Consider the following 27,826-nt stretch of genomic DNA (forward strand, 5'->3'; position numbering starts at 1 on the left):
GTCTCATGGAATTGGACAGGGATTTAGTGGAATGACCTGCACTGTCTGTCTCATGGAATTGGACAGGGATTTAGTGGAATGACCTGCACTGTCTTCCATGGAATTGGACAGGGATTTAGTGGAATGACCTGCGCTGTCTTCCATGGAATTGGACAGGGATTTAGTGGAATGACCTGCGCTGTATGTCTCATGGAATTGGACAGGGATTTAGTGGAATGACCTGCACTGTCTGTCTCATGGAATTGGACAGGGATTTAGTGGAATGACCTGCACTGTCTGTCTCATGGAATTGGACAGGGATTTAGTGGAATGACCTGCGCTGTCTGTCTCATGGAATTGGACAGGGATTTAGTGGAATGACCTGCGCTGTCTGTCTCATGGAATTGGACAGGGATTTAGTGGAATGACCTGCACTGTCTGTCTCATGGAATTGGACAGGGATTTAGTGGAATGACCTGCACTGTCTGTCCCATGGAATTGGACAGGGATTTAGTGGAATGACCTGCGCTGTCTTCCATGGAATTGGACAGGGATTTAGTGGAATGACCTGCGCTGTCTGTCTCATGGAATTGGACAGGGATTTAGTGGAATGACCTGCACTGTCTTCCATGGAATTGGACAGGGATTTAGTGGAATGACCTGCGCTGTCTTCCATGGAATTGGACAGGGATTTAGTGGAATGACCTGCGCTGTATGTCTCATGGAATTGGACAGGGATTTAGTGGAATGACCTGCACTGTCTGTCTCATGGAATTGGACAGGGATTTAGTGGAATGACCTGCACTGTCTTCCATGGAATTGGACAGGGATTTAGTGGAATGACCTGCGCTGTCTTCCATGGAATTGGACAGGGATTTAGTGGAATGACCTGCGCTGTATGTCTCATGGAATTGGACAGGGATTTAGTGGAATGACCTGCACTGTCTGTCTCATGGAATTGGACAGGGATTTAGTGGAATGACCTGCACTGTCTGTCTCATGGAATTGGACAGGGATTTAGTGGAATGACCTGCGCTGTCTTCCATGGAATTGGACAGGGATTTAGTGGAATGACCTGCACTGTCTGTCCCATGGAATTGGACAGGGATTTAGTGGAATGACCTGCGCTGTCTGTCCCATGGAATTGGACAGGGATTTAGTGGAATGACCTGCACTGTATGTCTCATGGAATTGGACAGGGATTTAGTGGAATGACCTGCGCTGTCTTCCATGGAATTGGACAGGGATTTAGTGGAATGACCTGCGCTGTCTGTCCCATGGAATTGGACAGGGATTTAGTGGAATGACCTGCACTGTCTGTCTCATGGAATTGGACAGGGATTTAGTGGAATGACCTGCACTGTCTGTCTCATGGAATTGGACAGGGATTTAGTGGAATGACCTGCACTGTCTGTCTCATGGAATTGGACAGGGATTTAGTGGAATGACCTGCGCTGTCTGTCTCATGGAATTGGACAGGGATTTAGTGGAATGACCTGCGCTGTCTGTCCCATGGAATTGGACAGGGATTTAGTGGAATGACCTGCACTGTCTGTCTCATGGAATTGGACAGGGATTTAGTGGAATGACCTGCGCTGTATGTCTCATGGAATTGGACAGGGATTTAGTGGAATGACCTGCGCTGTCTGTCCCATGGAATTGGACAGGGATTTAGTGGAATGACCTGCGCTGTCTGTCTCATGGAATTGGACAGGGATTTAGTGGAATGACCTGCGCTGTCTGTCTCATGGAATTGGACAGGGATTTAGTGGAATGACCTGCGCTGTCTGTCCCATGGAATTGGACAGGGATTTAGTGGAATGACCTGCGCTGTATGTCTCATGGAATTGGACAGGGATTTAGTGGAATGACCTGCGCTGTATGTCTCATGGAATTGGACAGGGATTTAGTGGAATGACCTGCACTGTCTGTCTCATGGAATTGGACAGGGATTTAGTGGAATGACCTGCGCTGTCTTCCATGGAATTGGACAGGGATTTAGTGGAATGACCTGCACTGTCTGTCTCATGGAATTGGACAGGGATTTAGTGGAATGACCTGCGCTGTCTTCCATGGAATTGGACAGGGATTTAGTGGAATGACCTGCACTGTCTGTCCCATGGAATTGGACAGGGATTTAGTGGAATGACCTGCACTGTCTGTCTCATGGAATTGGACAGGGATTTAGTGGAATGACCTGCGCTGTATGTCTCATGGAATTGGACAGGGATTTAGTGGAATGACCTGCACTGTCTGTCTCATGGAATTGGACAGGGATTTAGTGGAATGACCTGCACTGTCTGTCCCATGGAATTGGACAGGGATTTAGTGGAATGACCTGCACTGTCTGTCTCATGGAATTGGACAGGGATTTAGTGGAATGACCTGCGCTGTCTGTCTCATGGAATTGGACAGGGATTTAGTGGAATGACCTGCGCTGTCTGTCCCATGGAATTGGACAGGGATTTAGTGGAATGACCTGCGCTGTCTTCCATGGAATTGGACAGGGATTTAGTGGAATGACCTGCACTGTCTGTCTCATGGAATTGGACAGGGATTTAGTGGAATGACCTGCGCTGTCTTCCATGGAATTGGACAGGGATTTAGTGGAATGACCTGCACTGTCTGTCCCATGGAATTGGACAGGGATTTAGTGGAATGACCTGCACTGTCTGTCTCATGGAATTGGACAGGGATTTAGTGGAATGACCTGCGCTGTATGTCTCATGGAATTGGACAGGGATTTAGTGGAATGACCTGCACTGTCTGTCTCATGGAATTGGACAGGGATTTAGTGGAATGACCTGCACTGTCTGTCCCATGGAATTGGACAGGGATTTAGTGGAATGACCTGCACTGTCTGTCTCATGGAATTGGACAGGGATTTAGTGGAATGACCTGCGCTGTCTGTCTCATGGAATTGGACAGGGATTTAGTGGAATGACCTGCGCTGTCTGTCCCATGGAATTGGACAGGGATTTAGTGGAATGACCTGCACTGTCTGTCTCATGGAATTGGACAGGGATTTAGTGGAATGACCTGCGCTGTATGTCTCATGGAATTGGACAGGGATTTAGTGGAATGACCTGCACTGTCTTCCATGGAATTGGACAGGGATTTAGTGGAATGACCTGCGCTGTCTGTCTCATGGAATTGGACAGGGATTTAGTGGAATGACCTGCGCTGTCTGTCCCATGGAATTGGACAGGGATTTAGTGGAATGACCTGCGCTGTATGTCTCATGGAATTGGACAGGGATTTAGTGGAATGACCTGCGCTGTATGTCTCATGGAATTGGACAGTGATTTAGTGGAATGACCTGCACTGTCTGTCTCATGGAATTGGACAGGGATTTAGTGGAATGACCTGCACTGTCTGTCTCATGGAATTGGACAGAGATTTAGTGGAATGACCTGCACTGTCTGTCTCATGGAATTGGACAGGGATTTAGTGGAATGACCTGCACTGTCTGTCTCATGGAATTGGACAGGGATTTAGTGGAATGACCTGCGCTGTCTGTCTCATGGAATTGGACAGGGATTTAGTGGAATGACCTGCGCTGTCTGTCCCATGGAATTGGACAGGGATTTAGTGGAATGACCTGCACTGTCTGTCTCATGGAATTGGACAGGGATTTAGTGGAATGACCTGCGCTGTATGTCTCATGGAATTGGACAGGGATTTAGTGGAATGACCTGCACTGTCTTCCATGGAATTGGACAGGGATTTAGTGGAATGACCTGCGCTGTCTGTCTCATGGAATTGGACAGGGATTTAGTGGAATGACCTGCGCTGTCTGTCCCATGGAATTGGACAGGGATTTAGTGGAATGACCTGCGCTGTATGTCTCATGGAATTGGACAGGGATTTAGTGGAATGACCTGCGCTGTGTGTCTCATGGAATTGGACAGGGATTTAGTGGAATGACCTGCACTGTCTGTCTCATGGAATTGGACAGGGATTTAGTGGAATGACCTGCACTGTCTGTCTCATGGAATTGGACAGGGATTTAGTGGAATGACCTGCGCTGTCTTCCATGGAATTGGACAGGGATTTAGTGGAATGACCTGCACTGTCTGTCTCATGGAATTGGACAGGGATTTAGTGGAATGACCTGCGCTGTCTTCCATGGAATTGGACAGGGATTTAGTGGAATGACCTGCGCTGTCTGTCCCATGGAATTGGACAGGGATTTAGTGGAATGACCTGCACTGTCTGTCTCATGGAATTGGACAGGGATTTAGTGGAATGACCTGCGCTGTATGTCTCATGGAATTGGACAGGGATTTAGTGGAATGACCTGCACTGTCTGTCTCATGGAATTGGACAGGGATTTAGTGGAATGACCTGCGCTGTCCGTCCCATGGAATTGGACAGGGATTTAGTGGAATGACCTGCACTGTCTGTCTCATGGAATTGGACAGGGATTTAGTGGAATGACCTGCACTGTCTTCCATGGAATTGGACAGGGATATAGTGGAATGACCTGCGCTGTCTGTCTCATGGAATTGGACAGGGATTTAGTGGAATGACCTGCGCTGTCTGTCCCATGGAATTGGACAGGGATTTAGTGGAATGACCTGCGCTGTATGTCTCATGGAATTGGACAGGGATTTAGTGGAATGACCTGCGCTGTCTGTCCCATGGAATTGGACAGGGATTTAGTGGGGGGGGTTGGGGGAAGAGAGGGGATGGGAGGGGGCGGGGTTTGGGAGGAGAGGGGGGGAGGGGCGGGGTTTGGGAGGAGAGAGGGGGCGGGGGTTGGGAGGAGAGGGGATGGGAGGGGGCGGGGTTTGGGAGGATGAGAGGGGCGGGGTTTGGGAGGAGAGGGGATGGGACAAGGGGGGAGGGGGAGATTAAGGTGACGAGGGGCGAGAGTGAGGGGAATGGCAAAGAGACAGGTTGTGGGGACAGGGGGACGGCGAAGGGTGAGGAGGATGGTGAGGGGGTGGAGGATGAGGGACAGAGGACGGAGTGTGAGGGTGATGGGATAAAGGGGATGATGAGGGGACAGGGGAGGGTGAGGGGATGAGGATGGAGCGTGAGGGGGATGGTGAGGGGGCGGAGGATGAGGGACAGTAGACGGAGTATGAGGGTGATGGGATAAAGGGGATGATGAGGGGAGGGTGAGAGGCAGAGAATGGAGGGTGAGGGGATGAAAGGGGATGGTGAGGGTGAGGGGACTGGGGAGGGAGAATTGAAGAAAAGGGGGAGTGGAGAGTAGGTGGAGCAGGAGGGGGAAGGGGAGAAGAGGGAGTGGTTCAAGGGGGTAGTCAGTTGGTGCCTGATAAACAATCAGGCCATACACACACTGCAGCTGAAACAGTGTGCTGCAGAAAGTCTGGAGGATGTGTCAGGAGATTCTGATAAGCTGTGAGGCTGCGTTTGTGCAGTGTGCCGACGTTCAGACCCGGGAGTGATGCCTCAGCTCACATGTCAACAGATGTACAACCCTCCCACAGCCAGCTCAGACCAGAACCCGGCACACTCCAGCCAGCACCATTTATTTTTAAACCATGCCTTCTCACTGAATATCTCATTCTCATGATTTCTCCTGCTCCTGTCTGGAAACAGGCACACACACACAGAATGGTTACAGAATAGGCCATTCAGCCCATTCAAGCTCAGTACTAGAACCAAATTCACCACCTTTCTGCTCTGCAGATTCTCTCCCAGATCGGTCTCCACCTCTGGTTCCTCTGCAGATGGCCTCCGTTTCGAAGCCCTGCCACCACGCACTCTCCCTGCCCCAGCCCTAGCTGTGATCCAGGGCCCTGCTCAGCAACTCGTTGAGCCGTGTGATCATAGGCCGGGGGTCGTCGTTCAGCCCGGCAGTGATCATAGCATTATCGTAGATCTGAAAGCAACAGGAATTGTAGTTATCACTTACTTTTCACAACATCGTTGTTTTGTGGCAGCAGTACATGCAAAGACAGACACCGTAAATCACAAAACTACGGAGAGGTTGTATTCATGAACTGATCTGAAATCTGATCAAAGTTCAAAGTAAATTTGTTATCGAAGTACATATACATCATGCTATAGAACCCTGAGGTTCATTTTCTTGTGGGCAAGCTCAGTAACAGAAAAACAGAATCGATGAAAAACAACACAAGACAGACAACCAGAGTGCAAAATGAATCACACTGCAAATACAGAGAAACAAAATCGTGATATTAAACAGAAAAACAATAAATATTGAGAAGGTGAGATGAAGGAAGGGAGTCCATAGTTTGTGGAATCAGTTCAGAGTTGTGGTGAGTGAAATTATCCACACTGGTTCACAAGCCTGATGGTTGAGGGGTATTAACTGTTCCTGAACCTGGTGGCGTGGGTCCCGGCAGAGGGAAAGAAGCTGCTTCTGAATGTGTGGATACTTACTGCTTGTTGGCAGCAATGAAGGTCCTCCATCTGTCTGTCCTTATCTCAAACCGTTTTGGTCTCGGCAGAGTTCAGAGCTTCCTTCAGCACGTCAGTAGTTTTCTCTCGATTTCCACTACCGTCAGCCATCCAAGGACACCACTGCACACTTCATTGCCGTTTCCATAACAGTTTTGTTTGACCAGTCAGGGTTATTGGTCCTGAGCTGAACCCTGAACCTGGAGGACTGGCAGACCTCTGTAAGTCTACATCTTGACCTGCTTGTCATGTGTGACCCCTCCAAGAGCCAAAGCATAAAGCCCTGGCTCCAGACAGCAGAGCTCATCGAGGCATGCAAGCCTCCCATCTCTACGACAAGGCTGTGGTCCTCTTGGAGGACTGAGCGAGGCTCACAGTTCGCGATTGGTGAGTCCTGTGGCCGATACCAGAGGTCAAGCCCAGGCAACAGGGGTCCAATGTCTTTGAGACCAGCCCAGGGACTGGTGGTTGGGGGCCTGTCCAGATGTGTTAGTGGGTAGGATGGAGGAAAGGGGTGGTTGTTGTTGTGTCGGACTGATCATTGTGAGCACGCTACATTGCTGCCAAAATGTGTGGCAACAAGTTGCCCCTTGGTAAGGGTACACAGAGTTATACAGGCTCTTCAGCCCAACTCAATCATGCTAACCAATGTCTCTCTAAACCTTTCCTGTCTGTAGTACATTGTACCTGCCTCTAACACCTGTGTTTTCTCTGAAGTGACAGAGGGGAGAACCGGTAGAAGTTTACAGAAGACACGAGCAGAATGAGACCATTGGGCCCATCGAGTCCACTCCACCATTACCGATTTATTATCCTTCTCAACCCGATTCTCCTGCCTTCTCCCTGTCAATTACTGAAGAACCCACCAATCTCTGCTCTAAATATACCCAATGAATGGCCTCCACACAGAACATTACAGCACAGTCCAGGTCCTTTGGCAGAAACTGTTGTTTGAAGGGGAAGGTGGATGGGTGGGGGGGGGGGGATGAAGAAAGAAGCTGGGAAGGCTGAAGGAGGAATCTGATAGGAGGGAAGGAAGAGGGAAACTTGAGGAAAGAAGGTACAGCTGATGGACAGGTTGAGGGTAAAGAGAAGGGATGAAGAGACTGGGTAGGGGAAAGGGAAAACTGAAGGTTGGAGATATGTTGATGGCAGCTACAGAGAGCGGGGGAGGAGAGTGTAAAGATGGTAGATAACAGCTGGAGAGATAAGCAGGAACAGAAAGGGCTTGCAGGGTCGGAGTCTCTGCAATTGTAAGTTGAGGAGATGAGAGAGTAGACATAGAAATTTAAAGCACATGACAGGCCCTTCGGCCCACAATGTTGTGCCGACCATGTAACCTATTCTAGAAGCTGCCTGGAATTTCCCTACTGCATAGCCTTCTGTTTCTAAGGTCCACGTACCTATCTAAGAGGCTCAGAAAGACCCTATCGTATCCGCTTCCACCACCAATGCTGGCAGAGAATTCCACGCACCCACCACTCTCCGTATGAAAAACTTACCCGACTCCCCTTCTGTACCTATTTCCAAGCACCTTAAAACTGTGTCCCCTTGTGTTAGCCATTTCAGCCCTGGGAAAAAGCCTCTGGCTATCCACACAATCAATGCCTCTCATCATCTTATACACCTCTATCAGGTCACCTCTCATCCTCCATCACTCCAAGGAGAAAAGGCCAAGTTCACTCAACCTATTCTCATAAGGCATGCTCTCCAATCCAGGCAACATCTTTGCAAATCTCCCCTGCACTTTCTCTGTAGTGTCCATATCTTTCCTGTAGTGAGGAGACCAGATTGAGCAGAGCACTCCAACTATGATCTTACCAACCTCTTATATAGCTGGAACATTACCTTATGGTTCTTGAACACAATCCCATAGTTAATGAATGCCAACACACCATATGCCTTCTTAACAACACTGTCAACCTGCCCAGCAGCTTCCAGCATCCTATGGACTCGGACCCCAAAAATCTCTCATCCTCCACAATGCCAAGAATCTTACCATTAATATTATATTCTGCCTTCAAGTTTGACTTCTAAAATGAACCACTTCACACTTATCTGGGCTGAAGTCCATTTGTCCAGTTCTGCATCTCATCAATGTCCCGATGTAACCTTTAACAACCCTCCAGTGGGAAGGTCGGTGGGAGCCAGTGAGGGGGATGGTGATTGGGTTGGACGTCCTGCAACGCTGGAAATCCAAGTTACACACGCAAAATACTGCAGGAACTCAGCAGGCCAGGCAGCGTTGATGGATAGCAGCACAGCTGACTCTTTGAACCGAGGCACTTCATCAGGAGTGTCCTGATGAAGGGTCTCAGCCCGAAACATTGACTATACTCTTCTCCATAGATGCTGGCTGGCCTGCTAAATCCCAAACCCTCAGGACATTAAAATTACCATAAGATATTGGAGCAGAATTAGGCCATACGGCCCATTGTCTGCTCTTCTGTTTCATCATGCCTAATTTATAACCCTCTCAACCCCTTTCTCCTGCCTTCTTCTTGCAATCTTTGATGTCCTAATTAAATCAAAAACCCATTAATCTACACTTTAAATATACCCAATAACTTGACCTCCACAGCTGTCTAGCAATGGATTCCCCAGATTCACCACTTTCTGGCTAAAGAAATTCCTCCTCATCTCTATTCTAGTGTCCCTCAATTCTGAGGCTATGCTCTCTAGTCCTAGACTCCCCACCATAGGAAACGTCCCGTGGCCAGGCCTTTCAATAATGGGACGTTCCCCTCCTGCACCATGTTCCATGGGTGGAGGAACAGCAGACGGTCTGGGTCATTCAGAAGTGTGTTTACTCCTTCATGGTCATGTTATGGCGTTAGGCCATGGTAGCAGAATCCTCTAAATCTTGGTTTGTCAGTTTAAGGCGATCTACCAAAATTCATTCAGGTTTACCCCAAGTCTTTTGTCCCCTTTCCAAAACAGGGAACGAGCCATCATAAGGAGCCCTACGGGAATGTAAGTGTCCATCATGACGGACAAAAATGAACAAGGCAGAATGTAGGCCAACAGGAACCCAGAGTGCTGTACACCATGATGGGAGGTAGGAATAGGTGGAAAGGTACTGAATTTACTGAGGAAGGCGGAACGCTGCTGTAAGACCGACCAGGCTCAGGGATAAGATCACCTGGAACTTGTAACAGCTGTCAGTATACCAACAGCCACAGGTCCGTCTGAGCCTCAGCAGGACCCTCGGGAGACCATGATCCATCAGGGAAGCCCTCAGAGCAGCTGAACCCTTCACACAGGCCGTCTGCCGTGGGGTGACGTTGCCCAGCACCGAGGTTCTGGGCCATCGCAGCCTTGAGGGCTGATGTGAACTGGGGACGGTGGTCAGAGGGAACTGAGCAACGCAGGTGCAGAGGGATGCCCGAGGCACGTCTGCGACTATTGTCGATAGTAGATGGATGACCTCTGGCCACCTGGTGAGGAAACCATGGGAAGGGGGGGTGGGCCAACAAGATTCACATTGACATGGTCGAACCATCGCTCAGGGACCAATGGCGCCTGGACTCAATGCTTAAATTTTGCCCTCTGGCACCTCACACTGGCTGCAGTCCAATCACCCAAGACCTTTTGGAGACCGTGCCACACAAACTTTAGTGCAACCAGTTTCTGTGAGGCCATATATAGAGTTAAAAACATTCCACATCCAGCTATGAGGTGAGAGAAACCCCAGCTTCCCCAAACTTAATGTCCCACGACTGCTGTTCACTAAATAGCTGGGTGGGCTGCTATGCCAGCTTAGTCAACCCCTATGTGTATGGCCTCAAGGGCTAGCCATGAGAGGCAACTGGTCACAGCATTGTTCTTCCCCTTGATATGCTGTATATCAGTTGTGAAATTTGATACGTAGGCCAGGTGGTGGTGTAGGAGACCAAGGGTCTGATATTTTAGCCATCATGTACACAAGGGGTTTGTGGTGAACAAACGCTGTGAAATGGTGACCCTCTAGAAGAAAACTAAAATGGCAGACAGCAAGATAGAGACCGAGAAGGTCATGGTCAAACATGGTGTACTTCCTTTCAGGGGTCAGAGGTGCCGGCTGAAGAAGATGAAGTGACTGCCACACGTCTCCGATCATCTGCTTGTGGACAGCAGCCACGGCATTGTCTGAGGCACCATTTGTAATGGCTACAGGTGGTTTGGGGAGCAGGTGTGCCAGTAGGGTCATGTTGGAAAGAGCTTGTTTGGTCATCAAATGCCCTGGTCTTGTCTGCTGACCAGTCCAGCAAGTGATTAGGGATAATGCCTTTAAGCACACTATACAGGGGAAGCATAAGTTCAGCAGCTTGCGGAATGAAGTAGTGATAGAAATTCACTATACGTAAAACCTCCTACAGCTTTCTTTAGTAGTGGGGGTGGCGGGAAATTTGTAATAGTGGCAACTTCTGCGGAGATGTGATGGCTGAGGAAGTCAATGGTTACAACGCAAACTGGTATTTGACAGGGCTAATAATAAACCTGTGTTGGCTTAAGCATTCGAAAAGCATGTGGAGAAGAGACGTGTTCAGATTTGGATGCACCAGTGACAAGTACGTCATCCAGGTGAACAAAAAGTTCCATCAACCGTTTGGAATCTTGCTCTCTCGATTTCACGTCGGTGTCAGCTCTGCCCCACTATTCAACACGACGCTGGCTTCGTCTGTGCCAGGCCACACAGCCCCAGTTTTCTTTGATTGATCAATAGTTAATCTACCCAAATCCTCTCGGTCAGAGCAAAGACTCCAGCCTGCTGCAGTTCACTGGTACATTAACGATGTGAAGTGTTAAACATTGCTCACGGCCGGCCCGTGTCGGCTGACATGCTCCGTGCCTCCACACAAGCACAGAAACAGGCCCTTTGGCCCATCGAATCCATTAATTCTAATCCACTAATTTACACTAGCTCTATATTTTAGTACACAGGCTGTGGTCATGCTGTATTGGAGCTGGAACGTGTGGTGACGTTTGCAGGCTGCCTTGGTCATTAACACAAACACATTCCTCTGTCTGTTTCCATGTATGTGTGGTTACTGAATCAATCTGAATCTGCATCTTCCATTCTCCCCACGTTGCCACTGACTTGCCTGCACACAGCAGCCAGTTAACCCAGTGCCATTTCATTAGAACGTGGGAGGAAACCACTGCAGTTACGAGCAAGTGTGCAAACTCCACACAGACAGCGCCCAGGGTTGCTCGTGCTGCCAAGGTAGCTGATTCCAAACGTTGGTAACGCAGTAACAGAACGAGGTCACGGTAACGTGGTAAACCGGTAACAGAAAGGTCACAGTAACACGGTAAGAGAACGAGGTATCGGTAAACCGGTAACAGACGCCTCACCTGGTCAAGCAGCAGGCGTGCCAGCTCAGGGTCTCGGTCCCGCAGTTCGTTCAGCTTCTTAATCAGGATGTGACTGGAAGAGAAGTCAGCAGCCCAATAAATGGCAGCACCTCAATCCCTCTGCCTCCCTCCTCTCCGTTCCTACCAGGAGGAGGGTGGGGAAGAGTGGGGGGAGGAGGGATGGGGCAGGATATATGGGAGGGATGTGAGTCTGCCTGCACTGGGTACCTCATCTCTCAGACTGGCCGCGGTTACCTGCCGTTGATCTCCAGGGTGGGCTGCAGGATCTGTGCCCGCTCCTCGCTGGACTTGGCAAGCTGCTGAGTGCGCAGGAAATGACGAGCGGCCCCCATCTCCAGCACGGTGACCATTGCTGGGTGTGTGTCCAGGCGCGGCGTTAGCTGAGACCAGGGGAGAAACACAGAGCACGGGTTAGTCCAAGCCCCAATGGACAGAGGGGTGTGGAAGGGAGAGATTCTGTAAAATGTCAGTCACCATAGAAACATAGAAAACCTATAGCACAATACAGGTCCTTTGGCGCAAGCTCCATGTACCTATCCAAAAGTCTTTTAAAAGACCCTATTGTATCCGCCTTCACTACCATCGCCAGCTGCCCATTCCACGCACTCACCACTCTCTGCATAAAAGAATTACCCCTGACATCTCCTCTGTACCTACTCCCCAGCACCTTAAATCCATGTCCTCTTGTGGCAACCATTTCAGCCCTGGGAAAAAGCCTCTGACTATCCACATGATCAAACACTCTCCTGGGTCCAAAAACATTCCAATCCCCATCAGTGTAACGGAAATAATCACCCCCCCCCCGAAACATTCCTCCCACCCCCATCGCTAATGGTCAGGAGCACCCCCCCCCCCCCCGAAACATTCCTCCCACCCCCATCGCTAATGGTCAGGAGCACCCCCCCCCCGAAACATTCCTCCCACCCCCATCGCTAATGGTCAGGAGCACCCCCCCCCCGAAACATTCCTCCCAACCCCATCGCTAATGGTCAGGAGCACCCCCCCCCCCCCGAAACATTCCTGCCACCCCCGTCGTTAATGGAGTGTCAGGAACACCCACCCCTCCCCGAAAACATTCCTCCCACCCGTCGTTAGTGGAGTGTCAGAATGGTGCCAGTTATTCTGTTAATTAGACTATTTAATTGCTATTTCCTTTGCAGTTTAACAATTTATCCCAGCTCCTATAAAACATTTCTATCTATGTACAAGTAACACTTTAGCATGCTCCTTAGTGTGATCCCCAATGGTTAGAGTTATCTGAAACTCTGCTATTGCATCATTTAAGTAGGGGCTCTCTGATTGGTTAACTTCTAACAGACTGGATTATTTCTGTTCGAATAGACTGTATAATCATTATTGTCTTTGCAGTTTAAACTACAAATTTGAATGGAATGTTTCTTATCTATGGTCTTCCATCTTTTACTTCTTTCCTTCCCCTACCAGACCTCTGTTTCTCTCCGTTTCCGATTCTTTGTTCTACTCATGCTGAATAAAACAATTGAAAAGCAACAAGTTTTATGCCTCTTTCTTGACTTTAGAAAGAACCTTGGATAAAAAAACATTAGAACCCAACACTTCCTTTGTTAGACATGACAAACATAAACTATATAAAGGAAACAAACAGGGCTGCAACAAGAACATAAATGCTGGAAACACCCAACAGCTCAGGCAGCATCTGTGGAAGGTGGCATATTTTGCCTGAAGACTGAGAGTTTTTATATCAGCTACTGTAGGTGGGAGTGGTTAATCGTGGTGTTTGTCTCATTTGGAACAGAGAAGTCTATGAAGTATGGCATCTAATAGTTTTATTTGTCACATGTATACCAAACTATAGAGTGAAATGCATCATATTGTGTCGACGACCAACACAGTCCGAGGCCAGAGCAGCTGGAGGGAACCCACGCGGTCATGGGGAGAAGGTAGAGACTCTTTATGGACAACAGCAGGAATTGAACCTGGGGTGCTGACAGCATTATGCTACTGTGCCTGCCCTGGAGGAGGCATCTCAAACAGAGCAGGACAGAATGAATGGGGAATCAGTGCGTGCACTGTCAGAGGCCTTTGCCCTTAGCTGATCAGAGGACACTCATTTAATAACTTATTTACAGAACAATGTAGTTCAAAGTGCTTTACAATGGTTTAAAGTGCAAACATGAGAATAAAAGATAGAAAGATATAAGCTAAAAGTAAGGTTAAATAAACAGGTTTTGAGACAGAGTTTAAAAGTTTCAACTGAGCCTGCTTCCCTTACAGTGTTTGTGAACTCTGTAAAATTATATTTCTCAATCGATGAACAAATATAATGTTTGATGTGTTATTTGATTGGTTTCCCTTTATCTAGCTTTAGGACTTGCATGAAGATCTGATCACGTTTTAGGTCTAATTTATGCAGAAATGGAGAAAATTTAACCAGGTTCAGAAACTTTGTACACTACTGTAGTTTTAGGCATTGAATGCCACAGTTCAGGAGTGTGGTTCAAAAAATCTGGCTTGCCGATTATTTTATGAGGCAGTTTGTTTAAATTTCAGAGACTGGTGGAAGAAGACCTGAGGGCTCAAGCAGGATTATAAAACAAGAATGATTCTGTGATGTACTCAGGTCCCAGACCTTTGAGAGCTTTAAAAACAAGTCAGACAATTAGAACAAGCAAATTGAAGGTGAGGGGAGGAGATGCAGAGAGGGTCGGAGGAAAATTTTCGCCTAGTTGGCTTGCCTAAGAGAGAGGTGAGATCAGTACAGATGGGTGCTGGATACCAGCACGACTGTGATGGGCTGAAAGGACTGTCGTCCACATTAGTGCTCAGTGTCTACTCTCTTACCTTGATGTTTGCCACCCGCTCTCCCAGCCCATTCTTCATCCAAGCCACGAGCCCTTCAACGTCAGTGTCCGACAGACGCTCAGCCGCTGAAATGAGAAGAAATTCTCCCGTCAGTGTAGCCAGCAGGAGCATCAGACACCCACCTCTCTCTCCTCGGCAGATTCTGAATACCCCCCTGTACACCCACCCCCTTTCCTCGGCAGAGTCTGAATACCCCCCTGTACACCCACCCCCTTTCCTCGGCAGAGTCCAAATACCCCCCTGTACACCCACCCTCTCCTTGGCAGAGAGTCCAAATACCCCCATACACCCACCTCCCTCTCCTTGACAGAGTCCGAATACCCCCTGTATACCCACTCCCCACCCCCTCTCCTTGAGTCTGAATACCCCCCTGTACACCCACCTCCTCCTCGACAGAGTCCAAATACCCCCCTGTACACCCGCTCCCCACCCCCTCTCCTCAGTAGGGAGTCTGAATACCCCCCTGTACACCCACACCCTCTCCTCGGCAGTCCAAATACCCCCCTGTACACCCACCCCTCTCCTCGGCAGAGTCCGAATACCCCCTGTACACCCATTCCCCACTCCTTCTCCTTGGCAGAGTCCGAATACCCCCTGTACACCCACCTCCTCCTCGGCAGAGTCCAAATACCCCCCTGTACACCCACTCCCCACCCCCTCTCCTCGGCAGAGTCCCAATAACCACCTGTAGACCCACTCCCCACCCCCTCTCCTCGGCAGAGTCCAAATACCCCCCTGTACACCCACTCCCCACCCCCTCTCCTCGGCAGTCCGAATAACCCCCTGTACACCCACTCCCCACCACCTCTCCTCGGCAGTCCGAATAACCCCCTTGTACACCCACTCCCTACCCCCTCTCCTTGGCAGAGTCCAAATACCCCCCTGTACACCCACTCCCCACCCCCTCTCCTCGGCAGTCCGAATAACCCCCTGTACACCCACTCCCCACCCCCTCTCCTCGGCAGTCCGAATAACCCCCTTGTACACCCACTCCCTACCCCCTCTCCTTGGCAGAGTCCAAATACCCCCCTGTACACCCACTCCCCACCCCCTCTCCTCGGCAGTCCGAATAACCCCCTGTACACCCACTCCCCACCCCCTCTCCTCAGAGAGTCCAAATAACCCACTGTACACCCAATCCCCACCCCCTCTCCTTGGCAGAGTCCAAATAACCCCCTGTACAGCCACTCCAAACCCCCTCTCCTCGGCAGAGTCCAAATAACCCCCAGTACACCCACTCCCCACCCCCTCTCCTCAGTAGGGAGTCTGAATACCCCCCTGTACACCCACACCCTCTCCTCGGCAGTCCAAATACCCCCCTGTACACCCACCCCTCTCCTCGGCAGTCCGAATACCCCCTGTACACCCATTCCCCACCCCCTCTCCTCGGCAGAGTCCAAATACCCCCCTGTACACCCACCCTCTCCTTGGCAGAGTCCGAATACCCCCTGTACACCCACCTCCTTCTCCTCGGCAGTCCAAATACCCCCCTGTACACCCACTCCCTACCCCCTCTCCTTGGCAGTCCGAATACCCCCCTGTACACCCACCTCCTCCTCGGCAGAGTCCAAATACCCCCCTGTACACCCACTCCCCACTCCCTCTCCTCGGCAGTCCAAATACCCCCGTACACCCACTCCCTCTCCCCGGCAGAGTCCGAATACCCCCTGTACACCCACCTCCTTCTCCTCGGCAGTCCAAATACCCCCCTGTACACCCACCTCCTTCTCCTCGGCAGTCCAAATACCCCCCTGTACACCCACTCCCTACCCCCTCTCCTTGGCAGTCCGAATACCCCCCTGTACACCCACCCCTCTCCTCGGCAGTCCGAATACCCCCTGTACACCCATTCCCCACCCCCTCTCCTCGGCAGAGTCCAAATACCCCCCTGTACACCCACCCTCTCCTTGGCAGAGTCCGAATACCCCCATACACCCACCTCCCTCTCCTTGACAGAGTCCGAATACCCCCTGTATACCCACTCCCCACCCCCTCTCCTTGACAGTCCGAATACCCCCCTGTACACCCACCTCCTCCTCGGCAGAGTCCAAATACCCCCCTGTACACCCACTCCCCACTCCCTCTCCTCGGCAGTCCAAATACCCCCGTACACCCACTCCCTCTCCCCGGCAGAGTCCGAATACCCCCTGTACACCCACCTCCTTCTCCTCGGCAGTCCAAATACCCCCCTGTACACCCACTCCCTACCCCCTCTCCTTGGCAGAGAGTCCAAATACCCCCCTGTACACCCACTCCCCACCTCCTCTCCTTGGCAGAGTCCAAATACCCCCCCGTACACCCACTCCCCACCCCCTCTCCTTGGCAGAGTCCAAATAACCCCCTGTACACCCACTCCCCACCCCCTCTCCTTGGCAGAGAGTCCAAATACCCCCCCGTACACCCACTCCCCACCCCCTCTCCTTGGCAGAGAGTCCAAATACCCCCCCGTACACCCACTCCCCACCCCCTCTCCTCGGCAGAGTCCAAATAACCCCCTGTACACCCACTGCCCACCCCCTCTCCTTGGCAGAGTCCGAATACCCCCTTGTATACCCACTCCCTACCCCCTCTCCTTGGCAGAGAGTCCAAATACCCCCCCCGTACACCCACTCCCCACCCCCTCTCCTCGGCAGAGTCCGAATACTCCCTGTACACCCACCTCCTCCTCGGCAGAGTCCAAATAACCCCCTGTACACCCACTCCCCACCTCCTCTCCTTGGCAGAGTCCAAATACCCCCCCGTACACCCACTCCCCACCCCCTCTCCTCGGCAGAGTCCAAATAACCCCCTGTACACCCACTCCCCACCCCCTCTCCTCGGCAGAGTCCAAATAACCCCCTGTACACCCACTCCCCACCTCCTCTCCTTGGCAGAGTCCAAATACCCCCCCGTACACCCACTCCCCACCCCCTCCCTTCGGCAGAGTCCAAATAACCCCCTGTACACCCACTCCCCACCCCCTCTCCTTGGCAGAGTCCGAATACTCCCTTGTACACCCACTCCCTACCCCTTCTCCTTGGCAGAGAGTCCAAATACCCCCCCCCCTGTACACCCACTCCCCAACCCCCTCTCCTCGGCAGAGTCCGAATACCCCCTGTACACTCACTCCCCAACCCCCTCTCCTCGGCAGAGTCCGAATACCCCCTGCACACCCACTCCCCAACCCCCTCTCCTCGGCAGAGTCCGAATACCCCCTGTACACCCACTCCCCAACCCCCTCTCCTCGGCAGAGTCCGAATACCCCCTGTACACCCACTCCCCAACCCCCTCTCCTCGGCAGAGTCCGAATACCCCCTGTACACCCACTCCCCAACCCCCTCTCCTCGGCAGAGAGTACCACCCCTCTGTACCAGCACAGCATGTATGTGCATACGTGTGTAGTTTGACACAGCGAGAGTGAACCGGTGAAGTGCTGGCAGTGGTAATATGCGCTAAAACAGTGCGAGCAAGTACAAACACTGTCCAGAGAAAAAGATGAACGATTAGCCTGATTTGTCACGTGTACATTGAAACACAGTGAAATGTGATGTTTGTGTCAACAACCAACACAGTCCGAGGATGTGCTGGGAGCAGCCTGTGAGTGTCACCACACTCCCGGTGTCACAACTTACAAACCCTAACCGGTACGTCCCTGGAATGTGGGAGGAACACAGGGCACCCGGAGAGGACATAGGAACTGAACCTGGGTAGCGTACCGGCCTTGCTGTCCTCATACTTCTCCTCCTTGTAGTGATCCACCACGATGTCGGTCTCCACTGAGATCAGCTTCTTCCTGTCGAACTCGCGCAGGTGCAGCAGAGTCAGCTCGTCAAACTGGTCGTAGCAGAACAGGACCTGCCACAGGAGGACAGGGTTAGACCCACTCTCTCCGGGACGTCCCACAGGTTTACCCTCCCGCACCGGGGAGGACCGGGTTAGACCCACTCTCTCCGGGTCGTCCCGCAGGTTTACCCTCCCGCACAGGGGAGGACCGGGTTAGACCCACTCTCTCCGGGATGTCCCACAGGTTTACCCTCCCGCACCGGGGAGGACCGGGTTAGACCCACTCTCTCCGGGACGTCCCGCAGGTTTACCCTCCCGCACGGGGGAGTAACGGGTTAGACCCACTCTCTCCGGGATGTCCCGCAGGTTTACCCTCCCGCACGGGGGAGGACCGGGTTAGACCCACTCTCTCCGGGACGTCCCACACGGGGGAGTAACGGGTTAGACCCGCTCTCTCCGGGACGTACCGCAGGTTTACCCTCCCGCACGGGGGAGGACCGGGTTAGACCCACTCTCTCCGGGATTCCCACAGGTTTATCCTCCCGCACGGGGGAGGACCGGGTTAGACCCACTCTCTCCGGGATTCCCACAGGTTTACCCTCCCGCACGGGGGAGGACCGGGTTAGACCCACTCTCTCCGGGACGTCCCACACGGGGGAGGACCGGGTTAGACCTGCTCTCTCCTGGACATCCCACAGGTTTACCCTCCCGCACGGGGGAGGACCGGGTTAGACCCACTCTCTCCGGGATGTCCCGCAGGTTTACCCTCCCGCACGGGGGAGGACCGGGTTAGACCTGCTCTCTCCGGGATGTCCCGCAGGTTTACCCTCCCGCACGGGGGAGGACCGGGTTAGACCCGCTCTCTCCGGGATGTCCCGCAGGTTTACCCTCCCGCACGGGGGAGGACCGGGTTAGACCCACTCTCTCCGGGACGTACCGCAGGTTTACCCTCCCGCACAGGGGAGGACCGGGTTAGACCCACTCTCTCCGGGACGTACCGCAGGTTTACCCTCCCGCACCGGGGAGGACCGGGTTAGACCCACTCTCTCCGGGACGTACCGCAGGTTTACCCTCCCGCACAGGGGAGGACCGGGTTAGACCCACTCTCTCCGGGACGTACCGCAGGTTTACCCTCCCGCACCGGGGAGGACCGGGTTAGACCCGCTCTCTCTGGGACGTACCGCAGGTTTACCCTCCCGCACGGGGGAGTAACGGGTTAGACCCGCTCTCTCCGGGACATCCCACAGGTTTACCCTCCTGCACGGGGGAGGACCGGGTTAGACCCACTCTCTCCGGGACGTACCGCAGGTTTACCCTCCCGCACAGGGGAGGACCGGGTTAGACCCACTCTCTCCGGGACGTACCGCAGGTTTACCCTCCCGCACGGGGGAGGACCGGGTTAGACCCACTCTCTCCGGGACGTACCGCAGGTTTACCCTCCCGCACGGGGGAGGACCGGGGGTTAGACCCACTCTCTCCGGGATGTCCCGCAGGTTTACCCTCCCGCACGGGGGAGGACCGGGTTAGACCCACTCTCTCCGGGACGTCCCGCAGGTTTACCCTCCCGCACAGGGGAGGACCGGGTTAGACCCACTCTCTCCGGGACGTACCGCAGGTTTACCCTCCCGCACGGGGGAGGACCGGGTTAGACCCACTCTCTCCGGGACGTACCGCAGGTTTACCCTCCCGCACGGGGGAGGACCGGGGGTTAGACCCACTCTCTCCGGGATGTCCCGCAGGTTTACCCTCCCGCACGGGGGAGGACCGGGTTAGACCCACTCTCTCCGGGACGTCCCGCAGGTTTACCCTCCCGCACGGGGGAGTAACGGGTTAGACCCGCTCTCTCCGGGACATCCCACAGGTTTACCCTCCTGCACGGGGGAGGACCGGGTTAGACCCACTCTCTCCGGGACGTACCGCAGGTTTACCCTCCCGCACCGGGGAGGACCGGGTTAGACCCACTCTCTCCGGGACGTCCCACACGGGGGAGTAACGGGTTAGACCCACTCTCTCCGGGACGTCCCACAGGTTTACCCTCCCGCACGGGGGAGGACCGGGTTAGACCCGCTCTCTCCGGGACATCCCACAGGTTTACCCTCCCGCACGGGGGAGGACCGGGTTAGACCCGCTCTCTCCGGGACATCCCACAGGTTTACCCTCCCGCACAGGGGAGGACCGGGTTAGACCCACTCTCTCCGGGACGTACCGCAGGTTTACCCTCCCGCACGGGGGAGGACCGGGTTAGACCCACTCTCTCCGGGACGTACCGCAGGTTTACCCTCCCGCACGGGGGAGGACCGGGGGTTAGACCCACTCTCTCCGGGATGTCCCGCAGGTTTACCCTCCCGCACGGGGGAGGACCGGGTTAGACCCACTCTCTCCGGGACGTCCCGCAGGTTTACCCTCCCGCACGGGGGAGTAACAGGTTAGACCCACTCTCTCCGGGACGTCCCGCAGGTTTACCTTCCCGCACGGGGGAGGACCGGGTTAGACCCACTCTCTCCGGGACGTCCCGCAGGTTTACCCTCCCGCACAGGGGAGGACTGGGTTAGACCCACTCTCTCCGGGACGTACCGCAGGTTTACCCTCCAGCACAGGGGAGGACCGGGTTAGACCCACTCTCTCCGGGATGTCCCGCAGGTTTACCCTCCCGCACGGGGGAGGACCGGGTTAGACCTGCTCTCTCCGGGACGTCCCGCAGGTTTACCCTCGCGCACGGGGGAGGACTGGGTTAGACCTGCTCTCTCCGGGACATCCCGCAGGTTTACCCTCCCGCATGGGGGAGGACTGGGTTAGACCTGCTGTTTCTGGCACCTCCTGAGTCCTGGATGAACATGTAGACCTCAGCCACACTGACAACCGTGGATCTCTGTGAAAGCACTGGGGTGTGGGGCGGGGTGGTGCTAGTGGTCAAACACAGAGGCCACAGTTCTGAACACCAGGCAACACATTGCTCGCTGTGTGGCCAGCAGACCATCAGATATAGAAGCCTAGTTAGTCCATTTGGCCCATCGAGGCTGTGCCACCATTCTATCATGGCTGATTTATTATCCCACTCAACTCCTTTCTCCTGCCTTCTCCCTGTAACCTTTGATGCCCTGTCTAATTAAAAACCTATCGACCTTCCCTTTAAATACATCCAATGATTTGACATCCACGGCTCCCCGTGGCAATGAATTCCACAGATTCACACCCTCTATTCTGAGGCTGTGCCCTCTGGTCCTGGACTCCCCCACTATAGGAAACATCCTCTCGAAATCCACTCTCAGGCCTTTCAATATTTGCTAAGTTTCAATGAGATTCCCCCCCCCCCACCCCCCCCCATTCTTCTAAACTCCAGTAAGTACGGGCCCAGAGCCATCAAATGTCACTTGTATGTTAACCCTTTCATTCCCGGGATCATTCTCATGACCCTCTCCTGGACCCTCTCCAATGCCAGCACATCTTTCCTATTGAGCTCAAAACTGTTCACAATACTCCAAATGCGGCCTGTACAATAGGGCTTCACTCAGCATTACAGCCTTGCTGATATATTCTAGTCCTCTCAAAATTAATGATAACATTGCACTTACATTCTGTACCACCAATTCAACCTTCAGGGAATCTAACACAGGGCCCTTTGCTCCTGATTTCTGAATTCATTCCTTGTTTAGAAAATAACCTACGTCTTTATTTCTTTTACCAAAGCGCATGACCATACAGTTCCCAACATTGTACTCCATCTCCTAATTCTCCTAATCTGTGCAAATCCTCTGCAGACTCTGCTTCCTTAACACTACCTGCCCCTCCACCAATTTTCATATCATTGGCAACATAGCCATCACTTCTGCAAACCAGATCATTGACATGAAAAGAAGTGGTCCTAACACTGAGACCTACAGAACACCACCAGTCACTGGCAGGAAAGACCCCCTTTGAGGAGACTTGCTATGCCACCTATGTCTCACAAATTTCTACAGAGGTACCATGGGGAGCACTCTAAATGGCTGCATCATGTCTGATATGGAGGGATCAATGCACAAGATCAGAAAAAACTGCAGAGGATTGCAAACTCAGCCAGCTACATCATAGGCACTCGCCTCCCCAGCAACCAGGACATCTTCAAATGGCAATACCTCAAAGATATGTCATCCATCATTAAGGACCCTCATCACTCAGGACATGGCCTCTTCTCATTACTACCATCACGGAGGAGATGCAGGAGCCTGAAGAGGCACACTCAATATTTTAGGAACAGCTTCTTACTCGCCGCCATCAGGTTTCTGAATGGACAATGAACCCATGAACACTACCTCACTATTCTGCTCTCTTTTTGCAATGTTTACAAAATTTAAAAGATACATATATTTCTTATTGTAATTTATAGCATTCCAGTCAAGATGGCACCAGCAAACACCAATTCCTTGGGCGACATCTGCCAGATAGAAAATCTTTTAAATTATTTCACTTCTTCTAACCCGTCTATTGTCTTTTGTATTGTGTGTGTTACGGAAACGGCCTGTGGTGTAGAGTTTGGATCTCGATCACTGTGCGATGTCTGGACAGCTGCCTTGTGCAGATCAGAGATGAGAACCCGAAAAGGACCAAGAACACAAGCTGACTCGTGGGAAAAAAGACAGGATGCAGGGTCACGAAATGACTCTATCCTGAAGCCTCCAGATGAAGCTGTTCCGACCCTATTAGTGAGCACTCCCGATGTAGGATGTCAGGTGAAGGTGTTCAGACCCGGTCAGCCATGACTCCCAACGGGGCCAGAGGGTCAGTGATCACTCCCAACGGGGCCACAGAGTCAGCCATCACTCCCAACAGGGCCACTGACTCCCAACAGGGCCAGAGGGTCAGCAATCACTCCCAACGGGGCCAGAGGGTCGGTGATCACTCCCAATGGGGCCAGAGGGTCAGTGGTCACTCCCAACGGGGCCAGAGGGTCAGTGGTCACTTCCAACGGGGCCAGAGAGTCAGTAATCACTCCCAACGGGGCCAGAGGGTCAGTGGTCACGCCCAACAGGGCCAGAGGATCAGTGGTCACTCCCAACGGGGCCAGAGGGTCAGTGATCACTCCCAACGGGGCCAGAGGGTCAGTGATCACTCCCAACGGGGCCACAGAGTCAGCCATCACTCCCAACAGGGCCAGAGGGTCAGCAATCACTCCCAACGGGGCCAGAGGGTCGGTGATCACTCCCAATGGGGCCAGAGGGTCAGTGGTCACTCTCAACGGGGCCAAAGGGTCAGTGGTCACTCCCAAAAGGGCCAGAGGGTCAGTGATTGCTCCCAGCAGGGTCAGAGTGTGAGTGATCACTCCCAAAAGGGCCACCACTTGGACCAGGTGTGAATTCTGAAATTTATGTGATTGGACTGTACTCTATATTGGTCTCCTTCAGTTTTTCGGTGTTTTCTTTCTTGTGGCTGATTGGCGGGTGGGTGATCTGTAAGTTCTTTGTGTATGGGTGAGAGCTAGGGGTTTTTTGATGCCACTGTCGCTGTTCGTTTTTGCAAGTGAGGGGGTTGGTAACTGTTTTTTCTGCAGGGGAGGGTTGAGGATGCAGTGCTATTGTCACTGCTTTTTACTGCGAGTGAGGTGGTTGGGAATTGTATTGCTGTTTTTTTCTGTGGGGAGTGGGTCGGAGATTGTTATTGTTGTTCTTTCAGCGAGCGAGGGGGTCAGGGATTGTACCGTTACTGTTTTTTCTACGGGGAGGGGATCGGGGATTGTACCGTTACTGTTTTTTCTACGGGGAGGGGATCGGGGATTGTACCGTTACTGTTTTTTCTACGGGGAGGGGATCGGGGATTGTACCGTTACTGTTTTTTCTACGGGGAGGGGATCGGGGATTGTACCGTTACTGTTTTTTCTACGGGGAGGGGGATCGGGGATTGTACCGTTACTGTTTTTTCTACGGGGAGGGGATCGGGGATTGTACCGTTACTGTTTTTTCTACGGGGAGGGGATCGGGGATTGTACCGTTACTGTTTTTTCTACGGGGAGGGGATCGGGGATTGTACCGTTACTGTTTTTTCTACGGGGAGGGGATCGGGGATTGTACCGTTACTGTTTTTTCTACGGGGAGGGGATCGGGGATTGTACCGTTACTGTTTTTTCTACGGGGAGGGGATCGGGGATTGTACCGTTACTGTTTTTTCTACGGGGAGGGGATCGGGGATTGTACCGTTACTGTTTTTTCTACGGGGAGGGGATCGGGGATTGTACCGTTACTGTTTTTTCTACGGGGAGGGGATCGGGGATTGTACTGTTATTGTTTTTTCTACGGGGAGGGGATCGGGGATTGTACCGTTACTGTTTTTTCTACGGGGAGGGGATCGGGGATTGTACCGTTACTGTTTTTTCTACGGGGAGGGGATCGGGGATTGTACCGTTACTGTTTTTTCTATGGGGAGGGTGGGGGATTGTACCGTTACTGTTTTTTCTACGGGGAGGGGATCGGGGATTGTACCGTTACTGTTTTTTCTACGGGGAGGGGATCGGGGATTGTACCGTTACTGTTTTTTCTACGGGGAGGGGATCGGGGATTGTAGTGTTACTGTTTTTTCTACGGGGAGGGGATCGGGGATTGTACCGTTACTGTTTTTTCTACGGGGAGGGGATCGGGGATTGTACCGTTACTGTTTTTTCTACGGGGAGGGGGTCGGGGATTGTACCGTTACTGTTTTTTCTACGGGGAGGGGGTCGGGGATTGTACCGTTACTGTTTTTTCTACGGGGAGGGGATCGGGGATTGTACCGTTACTGTTTTTTCTACGGGGAGGGGATCGGGGATTGTACCGTTACTGTTTTTTCTACGGGGAGGGTGGGGGATTGTACCGTTACTGTTTTTTCTACGGGGAGGGGATCGGGGATTGTACCGTTACTGTTTTTTCTACGGGGAGGGTGGGGGATTGTACCGTTACTGTTTTTTCTACGGGGAGGGGATCGGGGATTGTACCGTTACTGTTTTTTCTATGGGGAGGGGGTCGGGGATTGTACCGTTACTGTTTTTTCTATGGGGAGGGGATCGGGGATTGTACCGTTACTGTTTTTTCTACGGGGAGGGGATCGGGGATTGTACCGTTACTGTTTTTTCTATGGGGAGGGGGTCGGGGATTGTACCGTTACTGTTTTTTCTACGGGGAGGGGATCGGGGATTGTACCGTTACTGTTTTTTCTACGGGGAGGGGATCGGGGATTGTACCGTTACTGTTTTTTCTACGGGGAGGGGATCGGGGATTGTACCGTTACTGTTTTTTCTATGGGGAGGGGGTCGGGGATTGTACCGTTACTGTTTTTTCTACGGGGAGGGGATCGGGGATTGTACCGTTACTGTTTTTTCTACGGGGAGGGTGGGGGATTCTGGGGTCTGTGTGTTTTGTTTCTTTACTCTTTATGTGTATTTTTGGCTATCTGGAGAAGACCGATATCGGTTGTATTGCGCCTACACTGAAATGAACCTGGAGTATATTTTTTGTTTTTCTCTGCACGTCAGTGATTTTAAACCTGATTCTGAGCACAGGCTGGTGCCCAGGCTGCTCCCTCCCACACTCCCTCCTCACCTCCATTTCCTTCTTCTTCATAGCCTCGAAGTACGGCGAGTGTTCGGCGAGCTCCCGCGTCGGTGCAGAGAGGTAATAAATATTCCGGCTGCCCGCCTTCATCCGACTGCCGTATTCTGCCAGACTGGTCACCTGACCGGCCGGCAGCGCCGACGACTCGAATCGCAGCAGTTTTCCGATATCCTCCTGGAATGAGCGGGGCACCAGTTAGAAGCAGGACACCGGTCTTGGCTAGCAACAAGAGCTGCTCAAGTGGCTCTGGTGAAACCAGCAGGGTTTGACAAACGGGACTGAGACTGCAGCTTCAGGGCCTGGGCTTTGCCCAGTTCTCCGATCTCAGCTCAATCCACCAAATTCCTTCAGCTCTGTTTCACACTCAATTCCAGCAGCCTCCGGTGTCTCAACTTTAATCTTCCCCTCACACCCTCACCTGTGTCCTCTCCTTCTCTGGGAAAAGTCTACGACCATTGTTGAATTAGGGTGTAGGATTGTTATTATCTCGGTAGTTTTGGACCCTCCCTTTGGTGCTGCCCTCCGGTGTTCACTCAGTGAAGGACAAGCTGGATTGCGTTCGGCTGTGGCTGCACGAGTGTGAGATGAGGAGCTGCTGTGGGCTGGTTCTTGCAGAAACATGGCTCCAGGACAACGTCCCTTACACCATCAATTGACAGGCCGTGACACAAAGGAATCTGCCCTCTGATATTACTGTGTGACTGTTTGTGCTATCGTAACTACATGAGCTGTGTGTGACATTTAATAAAGGCTTTTTCCACTGAACTTGGGTGGAACTACAAGAGTTCATGGGTTAAGGGCGACAGGTGAAATGTTTAATGGGAACATGATGGGAAACTTCACTCCGAGGGTGGAACGAGCTGCCAGCACAAGTGGTGGATGCGAGCTTGATTTTAAAATTTAAGACAACATTGGGTTAGTCTGTCGATGGGAGGGGTATGGAGTGATACGGTCCGGATGCCAGTTGTTGGAACTAGGCAGTTTAAACAGTCCAGCATGAACTAAATGGGCTGAATGGCCTATTTACTGTACTTTTCTATGACTCTAAAATGACTTTTATGCCTTTTTCTTGACTTCTGAAGAACCTCTGGATGACAAACGCATCAGGAACCTACACCATCCATCTTGTCAATGTCCCTTGAGATTTTGAAACCTCTTACCAGGTCATCCTTCAGCCTCCTTCGTACCCAGGAAAGTCCTAGCCTGCCCGATCGCTCCTTATAACCCAACACATCTAGTCCAGATAACGTTGTTATAATTTGTTTTTAAGATGACATGAATAAGACTGAAAGAGAGCAATGAAAATTTATAAGGATGTTGCCAGGAATTGAGAATCTGAGTTATAGGGAAAGCTCGAATAGGTTTGGACTTTATTTGCTGGAGCGTAGGAGAATGAGGGAGATTTGATACAGGTATACAAAAGTATAGATAGGGTAAATGCAAACAGTTTTTAGCTGAAGTTGGGTGAGACTACAACCAGTCATGAGTTAAGGATGGAAGGCGAGAATTCCTGCACTCAGAGTGTGGCTGCTCCGAGCTAACATTCTCCATCTCTCTCTTGCCGACTAAGCAGAGGTAAAAGGCTCTCACTATCCCCAGTAGGCTCTGCTCCACTGGGAACGGTCCCAGTGTCAGAGAGAATTCACAACCCTGCCCTGTACAAAATTAACCCAGTAACGGGGGTGATTCCTTCTCCGGAATCAGACGGAAACCTTCACATCCTGTTCAGCTGACGTCACTATCCCCTCGCGGATGAACAAGCCGTAATCCTCGTAGAACTTGAGGAATTTCTCTGGCTCCTTCTTCCCCTGGTCCAGAAAAAACTTGATGATTCGCTGCTGCAGAACATCTCGGAGCTTCCTGCCAAAAGAGAATGGGATGAGACACGGATCAAGGGAGAAGCCCCCACCCAAGATCTGAACCCGAGGAGG

At 52.1% G+C, this 27,826-nt stretch overlaps 1 protein-coding gene across 1 annotated transcript in view; it reads right to left on the reverse strand.

The window, feature by feature from the left end:
• Positions 1 to 5,466: 5,466 nt before the first annotated feature.
• trap1 (TNF receptor-associated protein 1) overlaps positions 5,467 to 27,826 on the reverse strand; it is a 49,412-nt gene continuing 27,052 nt past the window's right edge. The window contains exons 12-18 of the mRNA XM_059978906.1: positions 27,608 to 27,755; positions 25,884 to 26,069; positions 18,273 to 18,411; positions 14,557 to 14,642; positions 11,971 to 12,116; positions 11,716 to 11,788; positions 5,467 to 5,836 (exon numbers count right to left, since the gene is read on the reverse strand). Of these exons, the coding sequence (XP_059834889.1) occupies positions 5,735 to 5,836; positions 11,716 to 11,788; positions 11,971 to 12,116; positions 14,557 to 14,642; positions 18,273 to 18,411; positions 25,884 to 26,069; positions 27,608 to 27,755 (880 nt within the window). The 3' untranslated portion in view covers positions 5,467 to 5,734. The remainder of the gene's footprint in view (positions 5,837 to 11,715; positions 11,789 to 11,970; positions 12,117 to 14,556; positions 14,643 to 18,272; positions 18,412 to 25,883; positions 26,070 to 27,607; positions 27,756 to 27,826) is intronic.

Source organism: Hypanus sabinus, chromosome 9 (genome assembly GCF_030144855.1).
Source record: "Hypanus sabinus isolate sHypSab1 chromosome 9, sHypSab1.hap1, whole genome shotgun sequence".
Classification (NCBI taxonomy): domain Eukaryota; kingdom Metazoa; phylum Chordata; class Chondrichthyes; order Myliobatiformes; family Dasyatidae; genus Hypanus; species Hypanus sabinus.